The sequence below is a fragment of the Astyanax mexicanus genome, chromosome 7, assembly GCF_023375975.1.
Source record: "Astyanax mexicanus isolate ESR-SI-001 chromosome 7, AstMex3_surface, whole genome shotgun sequence".
In the NCBI taxonomy this organism is placed as follows: domain Eukaryota; kingdom Metazoa; phylum Chordata; class Actinopteri; order Characiformes; family Acestrorhamphidae; genus Astyanax; species Astyanax mexicanus.
In genome coordinates this window covers 28,925,030-28,943,307 of record NC_064414.1, presented here as the reverse complement: position 1 = coordinate 28,943,307, position 18,278 = coordinate 28,925,030, and the positions used below count along the sequence as shown (strand labels likewise).

Genomic DNA, 18,278 nt, shown 5'->3' with positions numbered 1-18,278 from the left:
TCTTTGATTTTACCGAATGGAAAACTCTGGAATGTAATCAAGAGGAAGATGGATGATCACGAGCCATCAAACCAAGCTGAACTGCTTGAAGTTTTGCACCAAGAGTGGCATAAAATCATCCAAAAGAAGTGTGTAAGACTGGTGGAGGAGAACATGCTAAAATGCATAAAAACTGTGATTAAAAACAGGGATATTGCACCAATATTTTTACCATATTAATTTCTGAACTCTCAAAACTTTATGAATATGAACTTGTTTTCTTTGCACTATTTGCGGTCTAAAAGCTCTGCATTTCTCATTTTCAGAAAATAAATGCATTAAATAACAATATTTTTGTTTGGAATTTGGGAGAAAAGTTGTCTGTAGTTTATAGAAGAAAACAACAATGTTCATTTGGATCAAACATATACCTATAAAAAGCAAAATCTGAGAAACTGATTCAGAAACTGAAGTTCTTATATTTTTTCCATAATAGCAAATTCATGCTAGAGAGCAGGATGTCCATCTAATACTCTTCAACTATAAGGCTTTTGTCTACACTTTATAGAGCAGGCATTCAGAGCATGCTTGTGCACCACATTCCCTCATTCTGGTCACATGCTAGTCCTTACTTCAAGTCACATTTCATGCTGACCTAAAGCCTAGCCCCTAAGAGAACTACTCAAGTCCGGGAACACAGCAAAATTCTTCAAGTTGTCATAAAATGCATCGATTAAATGTTTTAAGCTGTTCTTTGATGTATAAACAATATTTTTGTAATTGGGAGAACCCAACTGTGGTTTTACAATGGTTTGAATTTAAATATTTGGCCAAAACCAAATAAAAAGAAACATGGACTGAAGGTTGAATACCAAATACCACTTTTTCACAGGTTTTCCTCAATTTTGCTATTTTAAAAAGTAGTTTTGGCTTACTTCTCAAAGAAAAAGCAATAACAATATAAAACTTTTCATTGAACACTGAATATTTATTACCATCCTAAAACAGTATTGTCCATTCAAATATATGGCCAAACGCCAAAAGTGCTTTTCTGCCATTTTCATTATCTGGTCACAATATCCTTTTTTTACCCTTGGTTTACTGAATAACCATGGAAATGTATTAAATACTATTTACATCATAAGCTATGTAAACTATGTTTTAAAATCTTTTTTTATAAATAATGTAAAGGTTTTACACCAATTACAGGGGGTTGGGGTTACAATGTGTTGAAGTATATTCAATAGAATACGTCCCATAACATAACTTTAGTCATGTTTTGAATAAGACAGCAATAGCAGCAATCAATTTGCCTAAAAGGATAGCTAATCAATAGCTAGATCTGTCTTTCACTGAATTTTACTGAGCCTTGAATTTACTAATATGCTGATTTGCTCTTTTTTGTCAGCTATAATGCTGATATATAAACCTAATCAAACTGTAGTAATGACTAGATCACTGGGGCCGGCTATGTTCTCCTTGAAAATGGAGGATGGAAGGGTACTTCTCTTTGCTGTTGTTTTGTTTTATGTCAGTCATTTATGTTTGTCAGCCACCACATGGTATAATGAAGTGCTTAGCATTGCCAACCTCATTAGCCATGTGTGTGCTGGCCAGCATGCAATGGTTGTGCTCAAAGCATGCATGCAAGCTTTGAGCACAACCACAATGTCATTGGTTTCATCAGTCCAAAAAACAGAACACAATACAATTTAAACAGGGTTTCTAACTCTAATGTCTTGTGTTTTCTGCTGAGTGTAAGGAGCAGATTTGCTTAAAAAATGCAGTCGCAAAAGAATCTCTGTTGGCTATATACAGCAGTAACAAACTCTTAAATAGAAAAGCTATTATAACAACATTAAATAGTGCCATTAAGTGGCATTAAATTAAGATGTGAGGTTCCACCAGAAACAAATTCAAACTAACCGTTTTTTTTTTTTTTTCGCAAACTCATTTTTCTTTGTCCTGCCTCTTTCCACTTCTTTTATAACATCAGCATAATATCATCACTGGCTATTCATCTAACTAATGAAGAGGACTACTGCGAGCACACACTGTGCCCAGAACACACAATGCAAAACACTCCTGTTTTATGCCTAAAAATGCATGCCTCTAGTACCCTCAGCAAATGAAATGTAAACTCGGATTTCACCCAGTGCTGGTAAGCCACTCGCGCAGCCTCATTAGGAATATTAATGCACTGATAAGCGCACATTTTTTCACGACACACTGAGGCAGCGCAGGATTTAGCAATTATTAATCTGACAGTCTTGATCGCAAGGCGAATCAATTAAACGAAAGAATCCACATTTTCAGCACAGATAACTGCCTCAAGACGACAATTTTCACATGACAAAGAGAGGCCCATTCAGAGTCCTTCAAGGCCTGACAGGTCAAGAAAAGAAGTCTGAAACAAAAGCACCTTATAACCATCATCTCTTCTCTTTTAGTTGTCAGATCAACTTTGCTAGTCCTGCTGGTGAAATGGCATCCCCCTCCCCGGCTGCCACAAGGTGCTTCTTCATGTCCTGTCAAAGGAATCTTTTATTCTATTTGCTCGGCATTAACATGTCACATTTATTGATCAGACCTTTCATGCAGCCACAGCATGCCTCTTCGTGGCCCGGGCCCTTTGATGTCTTGATGACATTCCAAACCGCGTAATGCACATAATGCGGATATTAAATTGCACTTAATGCAAAAATGTGTCTCCCTACACGGCAGGTACACTGAGTCAAATGTTTCATATCATATGACACTGCTGTCATTTTGCTGAATATTCTTAAATATTCTCTGAGGCCTTAAGAAACCTCTGGCAGAAGCATTTTTAAACCACTGAACGATCTTCTGTTTGTCGTTGATCCACAAATTTTTAACAGTTATTTTTTGTTTAAAGATGTTCTCTTTCATAAAATAATAAATCCAGGTAAACTAAACAAACAGCATATAGATCACAGCTATGATCCCTTGGCATGTTGAAAAATTACATAGACGTGAATTTGTTGTGACATGAATTTCAAAAGAAATGAATGCAACAAAAGTGTGTTTACAAAGACTTTGCCACAGGATGGTGTAATAGCAATGCAATAACAAAACAGAAGAGGATGAAAAAAGGGGATGTACCACAGAGAACTTCGAAACCATATGTGCCAAACAAAGATCAACGTCAAGGGCCTTTTAAATAAGTTCACAGAAACACTGAGTGTGTGCCTCCAAGTGCCTAGATAACAAGCTATGTACTTGTCATAACAGCACCCTGTTTCTCTTCACCTTTTCACCTTTTAATATCAAAGCGAATACGTTCATACCCGCATTACTGTGTGGAAGAGTGTGTCTTACTCTCTAGCCTTAGTCCTGTTTATTACATCTGCTTGTCATTAGCTTTTCACTGTGTTGGTATTACTGGCACTTTACCTCAGGTGGTTGAAGCTGAGATCTAGTCGCCTTGCAATATTTCCATAAGCAGCTGCGAGAAAATCCGGAATGACCTCAGAGTCATGGCCAATATAGGACACCTTAAAATCAGAGGAAAGAAAGAGAGAGAGAAGTAATTTCGTCATGTGAACTTAACTCCACTGAGAATCTTTAGGATGTGCTGGAGAAGGCCTTGTACAGTGGTCAGACTCTACCATCATTTTTTTGGCAGTGTATATGCCTCAAAGATGCTCAAGTATTTTTAAAACTTAACATCTATAAAAAGCATCTCTGACCTGAATGTAAATTATTCTTAACAAATTATAACCACAAAACTTAACCCTAACCATTATTAAACCTTAAAACCTTAAAACCTAACCATAAACTTACAACTATCCTAAAACTTAAATCTAACTATTACCCCAACGCTTAAATGTTATTGTTAGGATATAGTGTAAGGGATATGGGTACAGTTACAGTTAACAGATATTAATTTACATTCAACTAAGAATTTCATTGCATTTAATGAAAATTAGCATTACAGAATATCTTCTTAGTTGGAATATTATTGAAAGTTGGAACAAACAGCTCTTGGAATAAGAGACCACCAAATTGACAAATTTTACCAAATTTTACCAAATTGACCAATTTATTTTACCAAATTGATTGGAATATAATCAAGAGTAAGATATATGATCACAAGCCATCAAACCAAGCTGACTGGCTTGAATTTTTGCATTAGGAGTAGCATAAAGTTATTCAAAAGCAGTATGTAAGACTGGTGGAGAACATGCCAAAATGCATGAAAACTGTGAATAAAAAGGTTTTCCAGCAAATATTGATTTCTGAACTCATAAAACTTTTTTTTTCTTTGCATTATTTGAGGTCTGAAAGCTCTCTATCTTTTTTGATTTTCAGCCATTTCTCATTTTCTGCAAATAAATGCTTTAAATTACAATATTTATATTTGGAATTTAAGATAAATGTTGTCCGTAGATTATAGAATAAAACAAAAATGTTCATTTTACTCAAACATATACCTATAAATAGTTAAATCAGAGAAATTGATTCAGAAACTGAAGTGGTCTCTTATTTTTGTCCAGAGCTGTACATTCAACCAATAATTTAATTGCATTCAATGAAAGTAATATTACAGAATGCCTTCTTAGTTGGAATATTATTGAAAGTTGGAACACAGTATCTCCAAAATAGCATATTCACAGAAGAATAAATTATTCTTCCTAGCTTTTAAGAAGATTTTTATTTTGGAGTACTCAATTGGTACATTTATCATAATAAAAAAATGAATTTCTGCTCCCAGTTTTAAATATAGCCAAATGTGAAGAATGAAAAATGTTGATAAATATAAGTATTAGGCGTGAGACAGTTGATATGCTGGTTTTATATGCTCTTATGAAGGACAGCCTCCTGTATTAAAACTCGCCCCCCTGTCACATGACACTGCCATTCACCTACTTTAACTTTATCCCTCTTTGTAAACAACAGGAAAAACACGCACGCACACACGCACTCGCACGCACGAGCCGGAGGGTAACGTGAGCGTGCGTTACATCAGTCTGAAACACGCAGCAGCGCGCGATGGCAGAACATTTCAGCCCCATTTACTTACCTGAGTCCCATTCACCACAGCCGCTGCCTCGCTGTGCGCCATTCCCACCGCCGACAGGTCACAGAGAGCCTCGCACACGCTGTCACAGCCGCACAGAGCACAGTCTGGAACTTTCCCTCTCAACGGTATCACTCACTCGTATTTGCTGCACTGTTGTCAACTTTTTACCTCGCTTTTCTCACTAAGTAACGATTGTAATTGCCCTCTTCCGCATGCTGGAGTCAGCTGATCAGAGAAGGAAGCACGCGAGTTTGAGCGGGAGCACTCTTTCCTCCAGCAGCTCTTACACAAGACACTCTTCAGCTCACAGCACACAGTCAACGGTATTATTTTATTAAATATCACAACATTTTAATTAAAAACAGTGCAAGTTTTACAGAGGACCACAGCAGACCAGTATATTATGTGAACTCTAAGTTGCTAAAAGTTTGTAAATGTAGCTTTTTTGTAATATTAGCTGCTGTAAGACTCCTACAAGAGTTTCTTGACACAAACTGTGCCATGTTTTCAACATTTATAGTGTTCCTGGCTGTTTTGTGGTGGCATATGGATTTCAGTCTGAAGTAAATGCCCTATTTGACATTTTTTTGCCTTCATTTACTAGCAACCAGATTGGAAGATATTTATGGATCTCTTTATTAACCCCAGATAGAAACATATGGACACCTTCCTAAAATACTCCTTTAAAAATAATGACAGGTGGCTATTTAAAAGTTAGCAATGGTTAAAGAGCATAGTTTAGCATACTCAAGCAGTAGAACCAACCTGAAATAATCTAAATTCAACATTTTGAAAATTGATTGAAAAGACAGAATTTTTTTTAACATTTTAACAACCACACATTATAGAGTATTTCAAGCTAGCTTTATGGACTTAGCTATTTTGCTGACTAAAATGCAGACAAAAAAAAACTAAACAACTATTTAATATTTATATTGTATCCCTTATTAATAAGAAGTAAACTTTATACCATAGTAAAAAATCTCATGATGTACCAATTGGGGACCAGTCCTGAATCATGGAAATTTGAAGGTAGCTGCCATATTGGAAAGCTAATTAAAGCGCCTAAGTCACTTTTCATTTTGACTTGGGCATAATACATTAGGTTAAGTCACACTCTTGCCCATATCCCATTCTATAGCCCATTATCCTAAAAAGACTTGGTAAAGAAATGGCAAACAAAGTAGCAAATAAAAACCAACAAAATCTAATAATGATATAAAATGTGCACATAAAAAATCAGTATAATAAAAGTATCAGTATAGTGGAAAATTGTCTGCATTGTAAATACAAATTTCCCATGAAAACCACATCAATTTGTAATTTCCAATGGGGAACCTGTCATAACTGTCAGAAGACAGAAGTATTAGATAGTCTATACAAATTCTATATTTTTAACAGGCCAGCTGCTGTAACTGTTTGTTTGGGAACTTTGTTTTCATGTGTAATCTGTGTACAATTAACCTGATTGAGAATATTGGTAATTAGTGTGGTTTCCCCAACAAACATTGGGTCTGCCAATTTTTATGTCGCTTTAACTTGACCTGCTTTCACAAGTGGGAATTTTTGACTGGTACATAAAACAACATTAGTACTTAATAATGTCCTGAGAGAGTAAAATAAGTTGTACAGTATGATGGCTGTTGGTAAAAACAGTCCTCTACAGCTATAACATACGTTTGTTTGAGAACCACATTTCAAACTTAGTAATTTGTATATTCATGTAGTTGCTCTTTTTATTGTGCTTGTGTTTTTTGTGCTTTTGTTGATTTTAATAAAGTTAAATTTCTTGGATAAGTTCTGGGGTGGGCACTTCTGGTCCTTGGGACTGGGATTCCTGTCCTGCACAATTTTGTGTTTTTCCTTCCTAACAAACCTCATTCAACTGACTCTGACCTGTGCTGCCTATTCTTGCTTTAGTGTTTATCAACTTATGTAAAAGTTAAAGATAAAGTTTTCAGCACAATTCTGATCTTGTGTTTAGATGTTTTTTTTTGTGTGAATAAATGTCTAGATGTAATATAAACATGACCTACAATGGCTTATAATGAGCCTGTGCACTTTGGTCAGAGAGAAACTGTCCACAGTCCAATTTATTATTAAATCTTACTTTTTTACTTTTGGTTGGTTGATTGATTTAGTCGCATAGGACTTTATTTAAAATGCAAAAAAATACATTCTTAGTTCAGCACATACACACTAAAAAACAGAGGTACGATATAAGTACTTTCTTGTACTCAAAGGTACACTTTTCATAATTGTTCCCTAATAGACATAATGTTGTTTTTTACAGGGTCAGATGTGTTCCCTCTGAAGTGCAAAGCCTTTCTTATCAGCAGGAAGTATAGATTTGTACAATTTAACCAGCAACTAAAGGCACATTTAGTATTCTCTGTCACTATACTATTTTTTATTACACATGTTTCATTTGAAAGCCTGACAATTTTGGATCATCAATTTCTTGACATGTATCCAGCTGATGATAAAGTTTATAATCTTTACAATCTTTACTGGTACAGAACACATGCTGAAAAACTGAAAGGTCCTCTGTTGTACCTCAATATAAGGTACAACCCCAGCGACAAGCTATGTACTCTTTTAAGTACAAATCTGTACTTATTTTTCTTAGTGTGTATGCTTAGCTTTGTCTAACAGCTCTATGTTAAATCACAGCTCTATAAAACCCTTTAATCTTTAATTACACTTCAAGCATAAAGTCAAAGTTAGTAAATGTTAATGTTTGTTTGTTTATTTGCTTAATTAATTATGCATTTTTTTTGGCAATGATTTCCCTCCATTTTAAAGCTTAAATTAAGTTTATACTGTCTAATATTGTGTGTATGATACAACGTGCATTTCGTCACACGTGGCGTCACATAGCCCCGCCCACAAACGGAAGTTTGGGAGGCAGGCAGGAGAGGCGAGCGCTGTATGAAGCACCAGCAGTGAAGCGCAGCACTGCTTACTTACCGAAAAAGACCAGGGACGACACGCGGCAGCGGCAGGTTCCTGAATATCTTATTGTTACACTGAAACAGACTAAAGGACGCTGATTAAAAGCTTCTATTTACTTCCTCTGTTTTTCCGCTGGAAGCGCTTGACCTGTGAGAGCAGGTACAGTGGTTCGCCGCGGTCTGTTTCTTGCAGAGTCGTCGCTTGTACTTTTTTCGCGCGGTGCGTGTTAATATTATAGCCTTTTTTAGCCTTATGTTTCTGTGTACACCTGTGTCCTAAACCACGCACTTTTATATGTTACTTTTTACTTACTTTAATAACAAATGCCCTTCTTTCTATTCGTGGGGCACTGTGTTTACATAGCATACTTTATAGTGTTGTGGTGCCTTTTTAGTGTATTGGGACACAACCGTAGCCTATAATACTAAAATAAAACAGGAAATCCTAATAAAATCACAGTCAGTTTAACCTTTAATTAGTATTATATATATAATTTAGTTTTTGTTGATTAATTTTAAAAGCACCCTTTTCAAATAAATAAATAAATTCATGGTTGAGTTTTGCTGAACTGTTGTCTAATCTTTATCAGTGTCATTAATAAAACACAAGCGTGTAATCGCATTATTTTGTCCACCTTTAACTTCTCTGTGTGTGCGCTTAGAAACATGCGTAGGTGAAAAATGAGCTTCTGCTTTATTTCTCGAGCTGTTGAAGTCCACGTGCGGGGAGCCTCGGCGCTGCAAATAATTCTGTTTAGATGGAGGGAGTGATTCATAAACATGTCATTGATATGAAATATACGGAACCATGTAAAACTTTCTATTTAAATATCGTGAATTATGGCCTTGAAAAATGTGCTCCCATTTAAGGGTAATACCGAGTATTTGGTGTCTGCTTCAGAAGCCCATTCGTCACGCAGACAATAAAGAGAGTTTTGGCCTGACGCTGGAAATTTATGGTTGCCCTTCTGTGCCCTAATAACTCACGCAGTGTGTCACGCAGTGACAGGCCCTGCACAAAACAGCCACCCTGTTATCCATCACGCAGCTTTGCATACGGAGCTGCAAGCTCTTTGCTCAGCTTCACTTTAAATGCCCGACACATGAGGGGACAATACGGACCTACTGCTTAAACCAAGCGCTTAGAAAAATTATCGTGATTGTGAGCTTTGTGAGAGGTTAAAACATTGATGTTAAAAAGTAAAAAAAATGTGAAAAAGTATATGGGACTAGGTTTATTGTTGACTTTTATATGAGGCGAGGTAACAATTTAAGATTTTTTTTAAAGAACGTTTAAGGTTGAATCAATACGTCGTGGTGATCTCAGCATTACTGTAGAAAAATCTTTTTTGTAAAAGTATGACACATAATGCACGTGAAAATAAAAGGCCTTTAGGTTCTAGTTAAACTATACACACTATTCATATATTTTTTTGTGTTCATATATTATTTTATTTTTTGTTAACGTTGTTTGTGTTGTTGTTTGTTATTATAATTAATAGTAGTATAATTATTATAGCTGTTGTTGTGGCTGTTCTAAATGATAATAAAAATAATAGCAATTTATAATTTAGTCGCAAAACACTAAAATGAATTTGTAATTAATACGTTTTTTAAATAGATGTTTAAAAACATGTATGACATTTAGCCACTTCTCCAGCCTTTGAAGTTCCCAGAAAAGCCTGGTACAGGGAGGTCACCGATCTTCAGCCTAAATACATTTCATTTGATCAGGCTTTTTTCTCTTTCCGAAACAGTGAAGACTTAAACACTTGCCCCCTGACTGTCCACTCCAGGTTTTCTTGCTCTCCTCGATGACCTGTCAGGCGGATTAGCGCAGAAGGAGATTAATGGCGGAGGCGGGCTGCAATAATAATCGTTTTGTTTGATGTGACAACTTTGATAGGCGTTGATTTACTTCCAAACCGATAGGCTTTTAATTGAGCGCCTCCATCCAGCGCGAGATGAAAGGCAGAGCGCTGTGAAAAGCTGCAGCCTCGCTGCTGATTAGCCTCTTTACCCCGCTTAACCAAAACCCTCACACACCACCTCCTTTTTACTTTATTCGCACTACTATTTTTATTGTATGCGAAATAAAAAAAATAAACGCACCTCTGCATCGACTCTTTTTTAATGTCTTAAACTTTTGTTTATCAAGTGTGTTGAAAAATGTAATTTGCAAATCAGCATTCAGACACACGTATCAGTGTGAACGAGGTCTGAAAACTTTACTGGGAATAAAGGAGTAAGTAGAAATACAGTCAGTAAGAATAAAGTGCAGTATTAGTGTGCACATTGTGTGGAGTTGTGCCTGCTGAAATGCACCTAAAAGACTCGAGACAAAAACAGAGACCCAGAAATGTCTATTTATTCTACAAACATGGTCACATGGTACAGAATTCAGGACAGTTTTAAACAACATAAAACAGCAGCACTTTTCCAAACATTTTAATTTTAACATATTTTTACATATTGTATACACATTTCTATATATTTATATACATACATTAATATATAATTACAGAAACATCTTAATTGTACTAGTCTTCAATCAATAATACAGTCTGTTCCTATTTTTTCCTCTTAAAATTATTATTATTATTTTATTCTGGATAAACAAAGTCTTTACCTTCCAGTCGTGCAGTGCAGTGAGTATGAGCAGGTTGGTTTTAGTTTCCATACGTGTCCGTTCCTACATCAGCCCCTTCCCGAGTGAATAAAGCAGCACAGTGGCCCTCATATGAAGTGCTTCTATAGCAAGGTGCTTCTTCCCCCGTGTGCCCTTTCCTCAGTCACCCGCGGCCTGTAATCAGCTACGAGAGCTGACATAAATCAACAGGAGGATTGACAGCCACTGACAAATAGCTGATTGATCGCGGTGGAGCAGAATTGACAGCTGACGGAGGGGTGGGGATGGGAATGGGAGGGCGGTGTACATTATACTGAAAACACGAGGCCCTCACATCCCTCTATCACTGCATTGGTCTGCTCCTGTCAACGCCTGTCTGATTGGGGGATTCAAACACCATGCGGTTGATCTTCTGTTTGCTGTGGCCGGCTTCTTTCAAAATCCACGGAGCGGTAGGGATGTATTAAAATTCAACAATATAAGGCATATACTGCCTGTATAAAGTATTTTATATTGAACACCAACACTATCAGAGCATGTGGAACGCGTCAATGGTTAGCAGTATCAGTCTACCAGTGTTAATATCCTGCTAAGAGTATTTATGATAAATGATGTAGATATTGTAGGTATTTGAATCTAGTAAAAGAGATGACCCGATACAATTTCAGACCTGGCGGGATGGTGGGAGAGATGGGATGTACAGAAATGTGTTTATATATCAAGTCTGACCCAGAGTAACTTGGCTAGTGAGAGAAAGGCTGTAAACTGGCTCTAAAAAACGACGGCGTGCGCAAGAAGCAAAGTATTGAACGTGGTCTCCTCCCCCGCGCTGGTGGGAAAAAAAGAAAAAGCAAAAACACTGAGGCGCTGCTGCGCGAGAGGAGCACGTCACATCCCCTTGACCCTCCAATCACCTCGGGCTCCCATTTGATTGGAAGGCGGCAAAGGCTTTAATCTCGCACTAATTCAGCCGCTTTTGAAGTGAAAATTTCTCCCAGTTCCCGGCTTGGGAGGAGCAGCGCGCGGACGTGCGGCAGAGCAGCGAGAGAGCGCGCGCGACGCGTGTGGTGGGAGAGAGAGACGCAGCAGCTCCGGGATCGGTGGAGAGAGAGCTCGCGCCTTCCCTCTTGCCAGCGGATTAACACCGACTGACGTTTGCATTTCTTTTTTTTTTTCTTCGTTTGTTTTTTTGGTTTTTCTATTTTTTGAGCAGCTGAGAGCGAAGACCGCCGCGTTCATGAGTCCGAGGAGTGAGCGCGCGACTAGCGGGTCATGATCACATCGCCCTCCGCTACTCTTCTCCGATACGGCGACTCGGCACTAGCGTGGGACAGCAGCGGCTCTCGGAATACCAGCAGCAAGCCTTTCTTCCACCCCGTCCCCCCATCGGACCCTTTACGGCAAGCGCAGCGGCTCCCCATCAAAGTGCTAAAAATGCTCACGGCACGCACAGGACACATTTTGCACCCGGAGTACCTGCAGCCTTTACCGTCCACTCCGGTCAGCCCTATCGAGGTAAGAACATCCCGTTGTGTTTTATTTCTCATTCCCCTTCGTGCTCTATCTATACCAACCCACAGTACCCTGTGTAGCTGTGTAATTGTGCGTTGGGGATTTAAAGAAACTAGAATACACATAATAGGACAACGAAATAGCTAATTAAAGTACCCGATTAAAAAAATAATTTAATAAAGAGTTTGCATGATCTTAAAACGACATTATAGTCTGTATAATAGTCTGTGTGTATGTTTGTATGTGTGAGAGAAAGACAGAGCTCCGTAGCTGTATTGTGAATATGGCTTGTTTACAGTCTCGCAGCTCCGAGCTCAGCGATTCCAGCTGCAGTTTATTATTTCCTTTCCCAAAACATCGCTTACTTTCCTTCACGTGGAATCAGTCAGCAGTATTGATGGTTCGTGTCTAATTCGTATTTGTGTATTTAAGTGTGTGTGTTTTGTGTTTTTGTTCTCGCAGCTAGATGCCAAGAAAAGTCCACTGGCGTTGCTGGCGCAGACATGCTCCCAAATAGGCAAGCCGGACCCCCCGCCCTCCTCCAAGCTCTCCTCGGCATCGTCCGGCAGCTCCGGAGAAAAGGAGGCTAAGTCCGGCCCGCTGAAGCTCAGCGACATTGGAGCGGAGGACAAGTCCAGCTTCAAGCCGTACTCCAAGCCGTCGGACAAGAAGGAGTCGTCTACGGGCGCGACGGGCGCGGACAAGTCCGGTTTCCGCGTGCCGAGCGCCACCTGCCAGCCATTTACGCCTAGGACGGGCAGCCCCACCTCCAGCACGTCGGCCTCACCGATGCCATCGGACGGCAAGGGTGAGCGGGACGAGAAGAAGGAGGGCGAGTGCGCCAAGTCGTGCGCCACGGACAACTCTGGAGCCACGGGTGTCAGCCACAGCCGGATAAGCGTGAGCTGCTCGGGGATTAACGTGGAGGTGAACCAGGAGAGCAAGGCCTCCTCCGCAGCTTCGGCCGCGTCCGAGCCCTCCTCCGTCCCCTCCGCTTCTTCTGCCTCCTCTGTGCTGGGTTCTGGACTCGTGGCACCTGTGTCTCCATACAAACCGGGCCAGGCAGTGTTCCCCTTGCCGCCCGCGGCCATGTCTTACCCAGGCGGACTGGCTGGTGCCTACGGCGGCTACCCGCAGCCTTTCCTGCCGCACGGCGGCAGCCTCGTGAACGCGCAGCTGGCCACGTCGCTGGGCTGCAGCAAGGCCGGCTCGAGTCCGCTGGCCGGCGCCTCGCCACCCTCCATCATGTCGGCGAGCCTGTGCAGAGACCCGTACTGCCTGAGCTACCACTGCGCGAGCCACTTGGCGGGCGCAGCGGCGGCGGCGGGCGCCTCGTGCGCGCACGACTCCGCCCTCAAGTCCGGATACCCTTTGGTGTACCCCGCGCACCCGCTGCACTCCGTGCACTCCACACCACCGTCCTTCGGCGGCCACGCCGCGCTCTACCCCTACGGCTTCGTGCTGCCCAACGACCCACTACCACACGTGTGCAACTGGGTGTCGGCGAATGGGCCGTGCGATAAGCGCTTCTCATCTTCCGAGGAGCTGCTGAGTCACCTGAGGACCCACACGGCGTTCACCGGGGCCGACAAGCTCATGTCCGGCTACCCGAGCTCGTCGTCACTCGCCAGCGCCGCCGCAGCCGCGGCCATGGCCTGCCACATGCACATGCCAGCCTCAGGGGCTCCGGGCAGTCCCGGGACGCTCGCGCTTAGGAGCCCTCACCATGCGCTGGGACTGAGTAGCCGTTACCACCCGTACTCTAAAAGCCCACTCCCCACAGCCGGAGCCCCCGTGCCCGTGCCGGCCGCCACCGGGCCCTACTACTCCCCCTATGCACTCTACGGGCAGAGACTGACCACAGCATCAGCGCTTGGATATCAGTGAAACGGACTCTTTTTATCCCCACTACACCCTTTCTCCCTTCAAAAAAATTTATAGATTATAAAGATTGAAATATAAAGACTTTTATAGCAGCGCGCCACTGAAGGACTGGATCCGTGGACTTCTTCCCCTCTCCCGTATTTATTTCTGTCAGCTCAAAGCGGACAATAATAAAGAGGAAAAATATCAGAGCAACTCAAAAGTGCATTAAAGTCAGTAGGTGAAAGTGAGAGCCGCGGTAGAGTACTAATAAAACTAGGGGCTCTGCGGTTTTCCACATTGATTTAAAATTGCTATGATTGTATTGTACATTCTTATTTAATGTCACATTGAAAAGGAAATAATTTACATGCATGTTTGTTTTTTTTGGTTGTTTTTGTTTTTTAAATCCCAAAATTGTCCGCATAATTTTAAATGGCCGTTATTTTTCAGGTGTATACCATGGAGAGAGAATTGGTATTTTTTTGTATGTATTCTGGGAAAATAAGAAACAATTCTGTTGCATGTTCGCCTCCTCTTTTTCTTTATCCAAACACACCAGGTACTTTTGCCACATATGTGCAATTTCTGCTGATTTAAATGTGGGTATATTTTTTAAATTAAGGGTTAAAATGAAAATGTCAATTATTAATTATATCATAAAATGCACCGTTGGCTTACATTACTAAGCTAAAAAGTTCTTATTAAATAATCACATTTCCGGAAAATATTTATTTAAAACATTGCTGATGAGTCAAATTAATATTAATATTTTAGAGCAGTGAGCGAAATAAAGTTGGTGTAAAACATAAGTAGAAACATTGTTTAAAAATCCTTATTAGTCGATTTATTTTGTAATATAAAATATGTCAAATTCAAAAAGAGCGTCACCAGTTTTACTTTCTACATTACCACGGAAATAAGTGGAGAAATATAGTCTTAACGTTCATGTGGCTAATTTTGTTTAGGCACAAACAATTAAGAAATAAACTAGAAATAAACAAATAATTACGTTATAATAGTATTAATAAATAACAGCTCATAACTGGATTAAAATTAATTTCCAGGCTAATGATGATGCGATGACTGTAACGGCTTTATTTTTGCTCTTTTATGATCAGTTAAATATGACAACAACTCCTGCTAAAGTGACAACTAACAGACAGTGCGTTAGAGCTGATTATGGACCTCTCTGGATTAGTCCACTATATCTAATTGTTTTTTATTTGTTTCATTTGGAGATAATGAGAGAACAGAGGGTGGAATAGACGCAGTGGTGTGAAGGTCTGCTAGCAGCCAGGCTGTTTTCTGGTGTAGATATTTTTTCAAGGCTTTCAAAAGTTATTTAGTTTTATTTGTGGTTCAGGTTAATATATACGAGCCTTCATTTTAACCACCCGACAGCAAGGTCCGCTTTTGGCCTGTAGGACTGATTATTAGCTTACACCGATTCCTCTGGCCATTCTTTTTCAGCTTCTTCGCCAACTCTTAAATCTGCTAATGCCGTAAAACACATTTTAATTATTAATGTTGGGTTTGATATAAGTGTTTTCCAACATTAAAAAAACTAACTTTATTACTTTCAATGATTTTTACTTGTTTACTTGTGTTTAGAAAAAAATTCTAATGCATATTTGACGGTGGAAATGTCTAATCTGAATCGAGTTAGTAAAGATTGAAGTCAATTTTTTTTCTCTTTTCTAGATAAAACAGTTCGTAGCATTTCTCTTTAATTGTTGGCAAAATACAATGTTACAGTTTTGTCTGAATGTATTTAATAAATAACCATTATAAATAATAATATAAAATGTACAGCATTGTGAGACCATGATTTTACCAACAACAAAAACGATATTTTAAACTTTTTTAAAATACTAATTAAAAGAATGTTTATCTGTTTAAAATTAGCGCTTTAAAATAAACGTTTTGCAGATTGAGCTAACGCGGCCTTGTAGGTTTTCTGTGGCTTTACCTTAAAACGCAGCCAGTTTAGGTAGACAATTTTGAACAACTTATTCTTAAATTTTATTTATAAATAATGAATTTCTTTCATTGTTTAATATTGCATTGCATTACAGAATATTTTTTGTGTATTACACAAAATTTAGCAGTATATATATTATGGTATTTATGGAATGTTTAATATCGCCGCTGTCGCGCAAAATTCTTGTATTTTCGTATTTGAGTTTCCACTTCATGACATAATTTGAATTTATAAGTTGTTCTTTACATACGGATGTCAATATTTCATGATGGAACGATAAGAAATTATACAAAAATAATTTTGCCTTAAACAAAAAGTTTTTTTCCTCCTCCTGTAAAGTTGCTGTTTAGGAGATTGGAGGATTCTTAATAACAGGAAGATATGTATAAAATAATGTAACCTCAGTGACGCACATTTTATTTATATTAATTTATGCACATTAACAATTTAGAATTTAACCCCCGACGCACCGTTCTCAAGCAAAAAAAAAACAAAAAAACAACAAAAAAAGACTTAGCAACTAGAGTATGTTCTGGAGGCCCACACAAGCTTTAAACTGATGTAATGACGGTGAAAGAGAGCAATTTCCATTTTTCCCCACATCATGGTGGCTGTGTGGCGGTCCCCGATGGAAAGCCATTCATCATGTGCCCCTCCTCCCGGGCCTGTCATCAGAGCAGCTCGCAGGCACATGTGTGCATAAATTACCCTGCCGAGAATAAAGAGGAGCACAGAGTTACACGGCTCAGAGCACAACTTAGGCTGCGATCAGATCTGCACCGAGCATGTTTGTGTGGGGGATTCAGAGAGATACAGAGAGAAAAGGAAGAGCCTGCACTCTGCTGTTGTCATGTAGAGGGTACCACTGAGCTCATGAGGTTCTAAGGAGGATATGCTGGCACACAAAAACTCTAGGTCATTGGATAGTATGAGAGCGCTGGGGATCAAGGTTTAGCACTCTGCACCAAATAGCAGCACTGGATCATGGGCTGTTTTTAGTGCACGGGGCCTTCCGAGAGGGAACCATTGTCCAAACCTGCTACTGGGTAAAAACAACACAAACAAGACTTTATGACTCAACAGTGTAACACCTCTCACGCTCATAAAATTCTAGTGCCCATTAATTTCCTCTGAAACAGTGTCATCTTAAGGTGACTGTTTTCCCGTATATGTGGCAACTGAGGAGGCTTCCTACCTGGAGTGTTAGAGTAACTAATTGCGTTGGTGGAGGTGAATAGCTGGTTTATGGGCCACATTAAAGGCATGTCTCTCAAGGCCCTGTCCCGGTATGTTGAAATGCTGAAATGCAAGGCCTAGTGGCCTGAACCTGCTTTAGTTGTAGGCTTCAAATGATATGGCAATGCCCTAAACGCCTGACATCATAAATAACTTAACCCAAGACGACACCTGGACCCGGACAACTCCGCCACTGATTCACACTCAGCTCCCTCATTTAATAGCACAGAATTACCACCAACACAGATGTAATTACTAGGCGTGTGACAAAATACACAGACGTGCCACGGTCTGCTAAGCCTATGGTTAGAGCAACAGCTGTGTCAATATGTAAGCAGCACTAAAGTGCTGAACTCCCAGACATAAGTCACAAAGCATTATGTTTCTCATTCAGGAAAGTAGCTTGATTTATGGGATTAAGATAATGACACCAAATCCTTTTACGCTGCAACAAGGAGGCTTATCATCAGTCTTACACATGAGGAAAGGTTATGAGGAAGATGGGTTTGATGGTTCACCGCTGCATGTTTGGTCAGTTGATTAGGTCGACCCGTGAACGTGATATTCATCTAAACCCTCATGTATCTTCATCACAAAAGCCGGCGGAAGTAAATCTCGCCTGGCCTCCTTTACGGATTGCTTTTACCCCTCCCCCTTTCCACTAAAAGGTGTCCTGCTGAAACACAGCATCTTAAGTGGAGATTTATGGTGACAGGAGATGCGGAAATGTCCACAGCTTTTGTGCTTGCAGTAATGAAGCCATAAACTAAATAGCATGAAATGAAGCAGGAGCCTCGCGATTTAATCAGCTCGTAAACAGATCCACTGCATCAAGCAAATGACATTATTACCCATCCCAAGTAAATCTCGCTAATCTCGAGAGATAAAATCAACATCATCAATGGTCACATGTCATATTCATCAATGCTAAACTATCTCCTTTTGACAGATTAATCCCAGCCCAGGCTCCCAGAGAGAGCAGTAATGGAGACCCAGGCAAACAATTCACTCATTGAACACGGCAGCTTGGGTTATCACTCAGCACTTACATTCTCACTCACTCTTTCACTTTCTCTC

General features: G+C 39.8%; 2 protein-coding genes across 2 annotated transcripts in view; one reads left to right on the top strand and one right to left on the bottom strand.

Moving 5' to 3' along the window:
- lrmda (leucine rich melanocyte differentiation associated) overlaps positions 1–5,278 on the bottom strand; it is a 453,479-nt gene extending 448,201 nt beyond the window's left edge. The window contains exons 1-2 of the mRNA XM_049481105.1: positions 5,024–5,278; positions 3,394–3,494 (exon numbers count right to left, since the gene is read on the bottom strand). Coding sequence (XP_049337062.1) covers positions 3,394–3,494; positions 5,024–5,065 — 143 coding nt within the window. The 5' untranslated portion in view covers positions 5,066–5,278. The remainder of the gene's footprint in view (positions 1–3,393; positions 3,495–5,023) is intronic.
- Positions 5,279–11,032: 5,754 nt separating this feature from the next.
- Positions 11,033–14,506, top strand: znf503 (zinc finger protein 503). Its single transcript, XM_007240294.4, has 2 exons — positions 11,033–12,121; positions 12,581–14,506. Exons 1-2 carry the CDS (start codon positions 11,879–11,881, stop codon positions 14,003–14,005), a joined length of 1,668 nt encoding a protein of 555 aa, XP_007240356.2. The 5' UTR covers positions 11,033–11,878; the 3' UTR covers positions 14,006–14,506.
- Positions 14,507–18,278: the final 3,772 nt, after the last annotated feature.